This window comes from Somniosus microcephalus, chromosome 20 (assembly GCF_052327205.1).
Source record: "Somniosus microcephalus isolate GS21.2 chromosome 20, FLI_Smic_1.0, whole genome shotgun sequence".
NCBI lineage: Eukaryota > Metazoa > Chordata > Chondrichthyes > Squaliformes > Somniosidae > Somniosus > Somniosus microcephalus.
The window spans coordinates 48134115-48145927 of record NC_141006.1 but is presented as its reverse complement, the minus strand read 5'-3'; the positions used below and the strand labels follow the sequence as shown (position 1 = coordinate 48145927).

The 11813-nt window shown below is 39.3% G+C and overlaps 1 protein-coding gene across 1 annotated transcript in view; it reads right to left on the bottom strand.

The window, feature by feature from the left end:
• Positions 1–478: 478 nt before the first annotated feature.
• LOC147103209 (chloride intracellular channel protein 4) overlaps positions 479–11813 on the bottom strand; it is a 163572-nt gene continuing 152237 nt past the window's right edge. The window contains exons 5-6 of the mRNA XM_085962635.1: positions 9087–9268; positions 479–7446 (exon numbers count right to left, since the gene is read on the bottom strand). Of these exons, the coding sequence (XP_085818761.1) occupies positions 7282–7446; positions 9087–9268 (347 nt within the window). The 3' untranslated portion in view covers positions 479–7281. The remainder of the gene's footprint in view (positions 7447–9086; positions 9269–11813) is intronic.

The window sequence follows — 11813 nt, the reverse complement described above, 5'->3', positions numbered from 1 at the left end:
AAGGACTAGATTGTGTGCATGCTGACAAATTATTTTAATTAGATAAATTGGGCAGGACCAGGGGTCATGTGTATAAATTACACACGGAAATAAATAGGTTAGATGTAATGTGATTCTTCTTTTCACGGTGCCAGCTTGTATGATGAGTGTAGATTCACTGTATACCATCAAGAGAGAGCTGGACTGCAATGTTCCCTCTAATTATTTTGGGGTGCACGGCCCCTTTAAATTTTCGTGCATGTGCAGTTTTTCCCATTTAAAAGCCAGTGAGCGACCTGCGTGTGACCTCCAGGCCATGCAGCTTAACGGAAACATTACTGGACTGGGCCCTGGCTGGAGTGGAGATCGCATCATTATAAGAGCTAGGTACCAAATAATATAAGTCATGGCCAACGTGGTCCGGACTAGTTTAGATCTCCATTGCCAATTTTTATATTGATTATATGTACATATATACAAATGCTACAGGAAACATATCTTGGATGTGAAAATATACATTTTATTTTATTAACAGCTGCCAGCAGTATACTGGTGTTTTTTTGCAAAATATTTTCAATATACAGTAAGAGATGTAAGCATACTGTACAACAGGGACTGAAACTAAGAATAGGCCTGAGGGGCAAAAGGCCCCAAACTGTACACAGGCTCCTATGGTTTAAAAAAAAACTTGTTACACTAATCTTTTAATTAAAAATTTTCGGTAGTGGCAGGGCACTTGTCCTAAATGATAAAGTACAAGTCTGCAATGTTATGAAATGCATGCTCATGTTCTCTCTTCATTTTAACCGGTTGGCTAAAGTCACCAACAGAGTGGCTAGAATTCTTTTGCCACTCAAGCTTCATAAATACAACAAAAGGCTACTCGTTGTAAACCAACTTTGAAAGGACAAGAAAAAGATGCTGCTCTCAATGAGTCTGGTTGGTTCTTTGTCGACATGGCATTGTTCCTTGATGAATGATCAGCCTGTCAATCTCAAGCTTGTTTCGACTTGAACACCGTTGTGTTTGCCAATTTAGTTTCATTTTTAGGTGTCGACTTCCATCAAATCTCATCAGCCATAACAAAGCATTAAGCTATGGGCCCTATTGGTTCTGTTGTGCAGAACCATAAAGCCTTTTAAATGAGGGTTTCCTTCAGCCTTTCTGTGGAGCAGAACAAATGCCAACTGCGAACAAAATGAGCCAAAAGTTGCCCATTTTCATTGTTGGCGGTGGATTGGGATTGTGCAGTGATCCTTTTGGGATCATTACATTTGAAAAGTAAAAATAAAAACTTCAAATAGAAGCTTCATTTTGAAATCTTCAAATCTAATCCAGTGCTACTAATACAATGTCCACCACTCTTGTAGGTACCAAAGGTGTATGTGTTCCTTATGGTTACAGGAATGTGTGTTATCCACAAAAACCCCGATGATAATTCCCGTAACACTTTTCAAGCTTTGGTTCAATCTGATCAGTGTTTTTTTAATTACTTTATACAGTTCCCCAATTTCTGCTGGTAAAGTATTGCCCTAATACTATACATAAGCACTTACATTAAACGTGCATTACTACTTCTAAAAAATACAGTAAAAGGTTGCAATACAAAGAAAATGAACATACATTACTTTCAAATTTCTAGTACCAATGTATTGGCTTGAGAGCACAGATTGAAGGTGGACATGAACATTCATTTAATGGCTGAGGTTTTCTGTTGAGGTAGCTGCTTTAGAAATTACACTTGGATTTAAGTTTTCATACAGCTACAGTAGTTACTGTACCAGCATTAACATATCTGCATGTATACGGCAATCAGTACTCAGATTTGAACTTTTACGATAGTGTTAGTAATCTGTTTCAAATATGGTTTCAGTTGATTCAATTCATTTCTATTTTTAAACCATCATCTTAGACAACAGAATAGGGATTTACTTCAGCAAGACGCAGCTTAGAAATAATTGTAGTCTTTCAGCTTTCTTTAAGGAGAGATAGTAATCATAATCTACATTTTCATTCGTTCATTAGTGAAGAAACAGTGTTCCCCACTTTATACTTATGTCTAAAAACAAATGGACAATGTATCACGGTATTAGAAGCTTTTGAACAGGCTGCATAGCTTGCTCTAAAAGGTCTTCATGTCATTTTCAGTTTCAGCATTCCAACTGTTGTCTAAATTTTCATAATTTAAAAAAACATACATTTAAAATCATATTTAAAAATTGAAGATGATCACAATAGTGCTAAATCTTAGTCCAATGCCTCAGTTTTACTGGCCAACAGTGACCCTTTAACAGATGAAGCTAGACCTGACACTTTCTATTACAGTAGTATCGTATCATATACAAGGTCAGAAGAATCTCTCTGGGTTCTCCTCCACTACTTCATTATTATTTTGCTGTTGATGGTATTACTGAAAGAGTTTACAATATTTTGCCAAGTGTCAGCTTAATCTCTTTTAGATGTTCTCTGAAGATGTTCCTACTTCCAAATTCTTAACAGTTTAAGGCAAAAGCCAATTTAACATTGACCCCAAAAATGTTAGATGCTGGTGGCACGTTGGTATATAGTCTTTTTGCACAATACAAAAAACAGTAAAAGTTCAGAGCCTGGCACAATTGGTCAACAGTCCAAATATCAAAAAAATACAGTGTATTAGGTACTGGTATAGAGCCCCTTTCCTTTTATCAAAACACTGTGTGCTATAAAACTCACCATTGGGTTATCAATGCCATAATAGTTGGAAACTAACCGCTGAAGTAAAGACAATCACTGAACTGAATGTGGAATCCAAAGTCATGTGAACTTTGGGCAAATTGAACCAGATTTTTATTTTCATTTGCAAAATTTAAAAACACAACTTTACAAAATGCAACTGCACATCTTAGTTTAATTTTGGACTTTTAATTGGGGAAATGATGTTTGATCAAGTTACCAGTTTAAATGAAAGCGTGGAATACAATCTCACCCCTTGCGATGTGCCTGATCCCAGATGCACTATTCTAGAGATTTCTATTGGGAATTAGACTCTTGGATCGCTGGATCGATTCTTCCATCTCACCTATAATCAATAGTGAGTGTGTAGTCATGAATAAGGTGGGGATTAGGGACCCCAAGCTAAACTGACTTTCCTAGTGTCCAATTTGTAAAGCTGAGGTCCTAACAACATAATGTATGTCACCTGTACAATAAGGACCCACAGTACGTTTCACATATACCTGGCTCAGTTCAGCCTAATTCAAGGTTTACTAAAGCCTAGGATCTTGATGATTCTCTAATATTCCATCTGGAGTCTTGACTTTGCTCCCTTCCAATTTTTGTCAGTCTCAGTCCCTGTCTTTCAATATGCTTGGAGAATACATTGTTTTTTTCCATCTGCTAAGCATTATTTTCATAAATGTTTTTACTGAAGTGTTGATAGATTTTTTTTATATCTTGGCAGTAACAGTGTGGGAAATTCTAAGTGTAAATATCCTATATACTCAAGTCTATAAGCAAACTTCCTTAAAATAATGTTCAATATGATATGGACATTGGAAACATTTTTATAGTTTCAGGACAATCTTAGTCAATAAACGTTGTCTGCTCATTATCTTAGGCGTAAATACAAATGAGCAATGGTTGAACAAGGAATATTGTTGACAAAGTCTAGAAGACCCATGTTGAAAAGCAAATAATAATCCATTAAAAAAGGAAGTCACTCCTGATAGCGACATAAGAGGTGAAGGGATTTTATTTTGATTTGGCAAAATGGTTGCCTACAGTCCCCTTCTCCCTTTCTATTGTGGAACAAATTCCTTGAAAAAGTATTTTTTTCCACCTACTTTCCCCCTCCCCCCACCCCACAAGAACTAGTCTTTACACACTGAATTCATAGTAGCTCAGCAGTATCACCACCACCTAGGAGAAGTGCTTACTTTGCTGTGAATCCAATGTCAGCATTTGCACAAAGCTTTAAATACTCGAATCAAATCCAATCCTGGTTCAGCTTGGAATAGTGTACTCTGAGTAAACAAAACCAGGCTTGTGTAGGGATTAACAAACCAGCATCTGTATTGAACCAAACTATTTGGTGTTTTACAAAAGGGAAAAGCAAATAGTTTCAAGAATATTTATTGGAACATGAGAAAGTTGAACTGGGATGAACCGAGGAATTACAAAACCATGTTTATAAGAAGGTGTGGTTGTCCAGTTTCCAAAAGTAAATGACTTTTAGGAGATGGAATCATAGTCCCTACAAATTTCATGCTAAGAGTCCCTTCCTGTGACTTTACACTAATATTTAATTTTCTTAGATCATCACAAATATTCCTGAAACTACACATTTGTTACCTTTTGACACCAACAGTCCATTTTACATTGTTTCAGTTTAGTACAGATGCAAATGTCTTCATCCCTGGATCTAATTCAGGAGTGAGTTTCCAGGTCTTCCCCACAAGTACAATAACTGTCAATCAACCATTACCTGTTCAACATTCCATTTATTCTATTTATGCAACATGCTGTTAACATTAAAAATGAAGAGACAGTGACATTTTCCAGAGTAGAATGGGCAGCTCAAATGACGTACAGCTGGGGAATGCACGCTGGCTTTTGTGGTGCACAACCATTTCTTAAAAGGGTAGGTTAACCTTTAGATTATTTTAGTGATTACACGTTGAGAATGATCCTATGCTACAAAATACAGTAATTCAGCCATTTTGGAACATTTTTGTCTTTAAAAAAGTGAAATTTTACTCTACTTAAAAATGGAGAAATGTCAACACAAATAGAACCCTCTATACAAGGTCACAAACTAGCAGTTGTAGTGGATAAATTCAATTTGAACCATTGTACTTTGTCACAACGTAAGGTAGCCAGATTCTGATTCTTGCTTGCTTACCTAAATGTGAACCGCAGGTGTAAATGGTACCAGGTGAGACTCATTATTTAAATGACTTAATGGTATTTTGCAACCCAGTATTCAGGGTAATGTATCCCATCTGGGATTGCTTTCCTTAGGAAACCTATTTACAATGAAGTCAGCCTGATAGCAAGTGGAAACAAAACACAAAATATGACCACCATTGAATGAGAAAATGCAATTTTACAAATCTGGTTTCTTTACAAGCTGGCAGAGAATTCTCTAGGCTTGTACTCTTACTTACAAAAAAAAGGACTTGGGCTCATTTTAAACTGCTTTCTTTTTTGAACCGGATGTACGTTCTCCAGTGTTCTCGGAGGAACCATTTTCTCTCACCATGCAGCCTCCGTCTCCAGAGCTAACAGTCTCGCGGTTGTAGAGTCTCCAGCACAGCCCTCAAGTGCTGTTCGACAATCAGCTGGCTGGAGCTGTACGTGAAGCAAAGTGAACGAGTTGGCCACAAGTCGATGAAGCCCATAGCAGGGCTACACTTTGGTTGTGCACACAAATAGGCAACGATCCAGCTGGCATTTCAAATGACTTTCATTTCTGCGTTCAGGAATATGAAAATGTTCGTAATAAAACCAATGTGGTGTAAGTTCATTGTCACTGCATTTCAAACAGAGTTATTTTATAATGTTGCAACAATCACTTCTACCTGTATTTAAAGCATCTTATAACTGGAGTAGTCTTGCTACTTTTATTTACTTGTAATTCTGCCACCAGTGGGAGAAGAATAACGTGGTCCCAAGTACAACTTGGTCACTAGTTAGGAAAATGGCAGCTTGATCTTTATATAAAATCTTTCAAAAGCACTAATAAATGGCCTTAAATCAAGACAAGTCAACCTGGGATAACTTCAGATGATTCATATATCCTTTATAGACTACAACTGCATTACCAAGTGACTCTATTAGATAAGTAGCCTGTAGGTTGTCGGGTACATTACATTCAGCAACAAGGATTTAATTGAGTAATGAGATAATCAACAACGGAAGTGGTCTCTTTCATTGTATTCTGAATATCATTCATGAACTAGGCGTAGTTCAAACATACACTACCACTGCTCTCAGGTTTGGTATTCTGCTGCAGATAAAGTAGAGGAAGAATTGGCAAAGAAATGCAAGACCAATTTGGACATTTCTTGTTGGAAGTCTCTGACAGCAAGTGTCCTGTGGAGTGACTGGCCCCACAGTGCAGAGAACTGCACAATATATCAGGGTTTTGCATCTCTCCCTTGAGAACATCCAAGATACAAGCGGCATCAGCTCGTTTTGTGCAGCGACATGGAGAACATCTGCTCGTGGCATATGAAGCTATTCACTCAGGAAACCTCGCCTACCTTTTCCTTTATGTATTCAAATGAACCACTCAATCTCTTTTGAAATTACAAGAAAACATAGGGAGAGCTATTAATCCAGACTTTATTGTCTTGAGCTTGTGTATCCCTATAAGGACAACAATGTCCACTTAACAAAAACTTACCAAAAAATTCTATAAACTGGATATTGCATCACCCACTACAGCCACTCATCACCATGTTTTACCTCATGTGTTGATTTTGTTCAATTTCTGGCTCACCCACCGCTTATATCAACTATGGGAATCCAGGGCAAACTGATTCTTCTGTTAACTTATCAAAATATCCGTAAAACCGAAGAAAAAATAAAACGTGTCAAATTAGTTTGGAATGAAATTTAACAATGGGGCAAATGGGAATATTTTACTCATGATTAAACAATCACAGATTTGAGGATTATTGCAGCATTATAGATATAATGATAAAACTAATCAATTGAATACTGTAGCTTATTATATTTAGTATTTGTATGTGTATTTCTTTCATAATACCTACAACTAGGGCTTTCAAGGTTACTTGCTTAAATAATGGTGGTGGTTACATTTAGGAACTTGTGTTAATTAATGTGATCCTAACCAATTAGGCAACTGTAACCTGTTAACTTTTGAGGCTAAGATTGGGTTTGTGACATCTGCATGTAAATGTGATCAAGATTGACTGTAAGATAAGCAATGTGGATACGCAATGTTCTTTAGCTACTTTTCACATATCTTATAGAATGACCTTTCACAGCACAAGGTCTCAAAGGCACAGCTTCCTGTAACATCTTCCTATAGATATCAAGAAAGTCAACTCCTTGTTGGATATCAATTACCAAATGGTTACGTTCACCTAAGCAACTGCTTGCTTAGCTTACGGAACCTTGAAAGCCCTTCCGGAAAATATATATAAAAAAGTAAGGACTGAGATACCTGAAGTTATAATCCACTGGAAAATATAAAATAATATCTGACAACTTGCAAAACCATGCAATAAAAATAAAGCGTAGTCTGTTAACAAAAGCTTTTCTGTGAGTGAATGCTTGTGCTGGCCTTGTCCACCATCACTTGCTGAGGCGCTTAGCTACATCTGCATAAGCGATTTCAATTTCTTTGTCTCCGGGGCAGGTGTTTGTGAATTCATCCCTGGTGTAAGCATTCTGCAGGTATCGCCAGATTCCTGTCATGGATTTGGGGATGTCAAAGTTCCGATATTTCTTTGTCACAACCTAAGAAAGAAAGAACTTGCATTTATATATTGCAATCTGAGGATGGCCCTAAGTACTTCAAAAAAAAATCCGATAAAACAGCTGATGACCATTTCAGTTCTGATGGATTCATGTTTAAATCTCATTTGTGTTTCCCATCAGTTTATTTATTTGTGATATAGACTATGTTTTGTGGAATATTATTCAATAAACTTGTAGTGACCATCAGTTTCAGCGTCAATGTCATCATGTGTCAACTATATGAGCCACAAGGTCTGCTCATGTTCCACAATGGCAAAAAAACAGAAGTCACAATGACATAAAGATGCCTCATAAGCTCCACAGTATATATTACATGAAAGGAAATAACAGGGACATGGGAGTGATTTCGATAGCAAAATACTGCGGATGCTGGAAATCCGAAATAACAACAGAAAACGCTGGAAAAATGCAGCAGGCCAGGACAGCATCCGTGGAGAGAGAAACAGAGTTAACGTTTCAGGTTGACGACGAAAGGTCATCGACCTGAAACGTTGACTCTGTTTCTCTCTCCACGGATGCTGCCCTGGCCTGCTGAGTTTTTGTGGGAGTGATTTCAATGCCTTCATTTTATCTCGGGTTTCAGGTGATAGACTGGCATCATCTGAACTGCCTAATGAGATTGTTGCCTTGTTGTCATTTGCAAATGTCCATTGTTCTTGATTTAATAAGATCAGAAAAGATCAGGACTTTAATGCTCCCATCTCTCTGTGCGTTACTCTTTAACCATAAGTAGTAACAACTGTGATACCTGCCCTACACAGACGAGATCTAATTATAATTTTTTAAAAATTGAATATTTTCTGAAAATAAATATGTAAAATGTTTACTGATTATTGCTGCCTCACAGTGGATCAGAGAAGCACGTTTCACAATGACAGCTACAATGATAAGGTTGTCGGCTTACTATCAGCTCCTTCTGCAACTGGTACCACGCTGACTTCATTCATTTATTTTAATGATGATTTCTCTAGTTGTTTATTTTTTTTTGATAACAGGGTGGCTCAGAGTATTAAAGTCCCTAGAGTTGCCACTAATGCATTTAGTAATTGACAGAGGGGTAAGAAGTCTTTCACCCTGATTTTAACTTCGCCCCCACACCTGGGGGAAACCAGGTGGGGGGGGGCAGTTAAAATGGAGTGGGGACTTAACCACCCCTTTCCCGCCCCGATCTGGCCGTCTACAATGTTAATTGCAGGCGGCAAGGACACCCACCCCACGCCGGCAGGGTCCTCTTTAAATATCCAGAGCGGGCTCCGATGACATCATCGGGGCCTGATCTGCTGTTCTAACTGGAGCCCTGAGCAAGGGAACAATGATTGTTTCCCTGCCAGGCCATACCTGTCGGAAGCTGGATCGTGGGCCTGGAGAAGCTCAGGTGGGTACGTTTTTTCCCCCCAAGTTTAGCTTTCCTTGTGGGCCAGAAGTGCTAAGCTTCAGAATCCATTTCACTGCAGTGCTGAAGTTGAACGCAAACACGCCAAAATTGTACTTGCAAAACAACACATCAGGTTGTCCTGGATCGCCTGGTCCTGCAGAGAATGTTTTATTATTCGCTATCTTCGTTGGTGCAAATCCTTACAGTTGACTGGATCCGAACACAATGAGAAATAACTCAGTACCTTGACAATGTGAAGCTTTGGGAGCAGATTGCAGTCTGCTAGCGTCATCTCATTTCCATCCAAGAACTTGCGGTTGGAGGCTTTGACATCCTCCATGCTGTCAGCATCGATCTCTTCAGGGAGGGATGTGTTCAGATACTCATCCAGCTTCTGCAGTGTTTTCAGCAGGCCTTTTTCCAGAGCTGTAGAAATAGGAATGAAAACAGATACAGTGCTCTCCAGTTAGACATATGTAACTGATTCATTAAAATGTTTCAGAGAAGTAGAAAGCCAAATCCAGTTAGAAAATTCCATTTTCATCGCCCCACCATTGGCAGCCTAGACCCTCATCTGAAATTTCCTCCCTAAACCTCGTCACCTCTCTACTCCTATAAGATGCTCCTTCAAACCTACCTCTTTGACCAAGCTTTTGGCTACCTGTCCTAATATCTCATGTGGCTCGTGGTAAATTTTGTTTGATAACGCTCCTGTGAAGTGTCGGGACATTTTACTACGTTAAAGGCGCTATATAAATACAAGTTGTTGTTGTATAAACAGAGCAGTTTATAATAGATGCTGTTGGTAATGGTTCTGCTGTTGGCATTTACAGCTCATCTAGACCCATCTTTTGTTTCTTTATTTGTCCCATTACTCTCCCCCTTTTGCCTTGCAGCATCATCCCTTTTGTCATTTAATTACTCCTGCCTTCTACCCTATCACAGACTTTCCCTTTTGTTTTTTCCTCCCTCCTTTCCCTGCCTCTGCATTTGCTTAAAACCTGTTACATCTCTAACTTCTTCCAGTTCCGACGAAGGGTCATCGACCTGAAACATTAACTCTGTTTCTCTCTCCACAGATGATGCCTGACCTGCTGAGCATTTCCAGCATTTTCTCTTTTTATTTATAATAGAAGGAATAGTTTAAAAAAGCAGCTAATCCTATTGGAAGTAGACTGCACTCCTTCCTGTATCTCTCAATCCCACGGTGACCATTGGCTCAGACTCCATCTGTACTGGGTGTCCGCACTCTAGGTTTCCTTTCCTTTCCTAACCAGCACCAGGGCAAGCCATTCCTACATAAAGCTGTAATAAAGGCATATTTTTTATGTGTAAAACTTTAAGGGGAACTCCAATGAAATACCATGACATTTACATACAAAATAGTGAAGCTCCATAACGTTTTTATGCTTTCAGCCAATGTTTTACGAGTAAATCTTTATTGTGGATATATATGTCATTCATACATCCACAGGACATATTGAGAGAGTGGTTAGCAAACCATATGGGATCTTGGGCTTCATAAATAGAGGTATTGAGTACAAAAGTAGAGAAGTTATGCTGAACCTTTATAAAGCGCTGGTTAGGCCACAACTGGAGTACTGTGTCCAGTTCTGGTCACCACACTTTAGGAAGGATGTGAAGGCCCTTGAGAGGGTGCAGAGGAGATTTACCAGAATGGTTCTGGGGATGGGGGATCTTAGCTACTAGGACAGGTTGGAGAAGCTGGATTTGTTTTCATTAGAGCAAAGGAGGTTGAGGGGTGATTTGATAGAAGTGTACAAGATTATGACGGGTTTGGATAGGCTAGACGGGGAAAGGCTGTTCCCACTAGTTGATGGTACAAGGACTAGAGGACACGGATTTAAGGTTTTGGGCAAGAGATACGGGGGGTCGTGAGGAAAAACTTTTTTACGCAGTGAGTGCGGAGGACCTGGAACTCGCTGCCGATGGAAGTGGTGGAAGCGTAAACACTCAATGTTTTCAAGGGGAGACTGGATAGCCACTTGAGGGAAATAAACTTGCAGGGCTATGGGGATAGAGCAGGGGAATGGGACTGACTAGATTGCTCTACAGAGAGCCGGCACGGACTCGATGGGCCGAATGGCCTCCTTCTGTGCCGTTATGACTCTATGACTTCGAAGCAAACAATATAAATGAGTTCAAGAGGTAATTAAGTGTGCTTCTAGAGAGAGATGGGACTGCAGGACATGGTGAGAAGGAGCGGAGGTGGGGTTGCAACTTTTTTTTTTGATCTAATGGTCTTTTCCTGTTCCCAAAGATTCTTTTGCATCAGTTTTCTTTCTATACTCTAATCGTCCATAGGCACATGAGCAAGAACGTGAGGATAACAATGAACTGTTAACAGATTCAGATTTCTAAAGGTAACAAAAGTAGCTGTTACTCTACTGCTTAAGTACGTGTGGACTACAGGGAGTGTGCATTCAAGCCCTTGAACATATTGTCGCCTCCCCAATCTGTGCCCATCATTCCTGCAACTCCACATTTGAAACTCTACAATCAGGTTTCTGTCCCTCCCATTCATTTCCCCATTGCTTTGCCCCCACTCCACAATGCATCAGACCTGCCACAGCACCAAAACTGCCCTAATTAAAGTGACAAATGACATCCTCTGTCGCTGTGACCATGGCGTGCTCTCTCTCCCTGTCCTTCTCTACCTCTCTGCAGGCTTTGACATAGTTGACCACACTATCCTCCTCCAACGCCTCTTCTCTGTAGTCCAGTTCAGTGGGACTACCTTTGCTTGGTTACACTCTTACACAATCGTAGCTAGCGCATCGCCAATAACCTTTGACTACACATCTGGTGTCCCCTCGTCGTAACTCCTTCTTTGATCAGTGTCGATTTTTCTTCGATTATGCTTCTGTGAAGTGCTTTGAGACATTTTTCTAAGGTAAAGGCGCTATATAAATACAAGTTGATGATGAAAATTACACAGTCTAAAGGATAG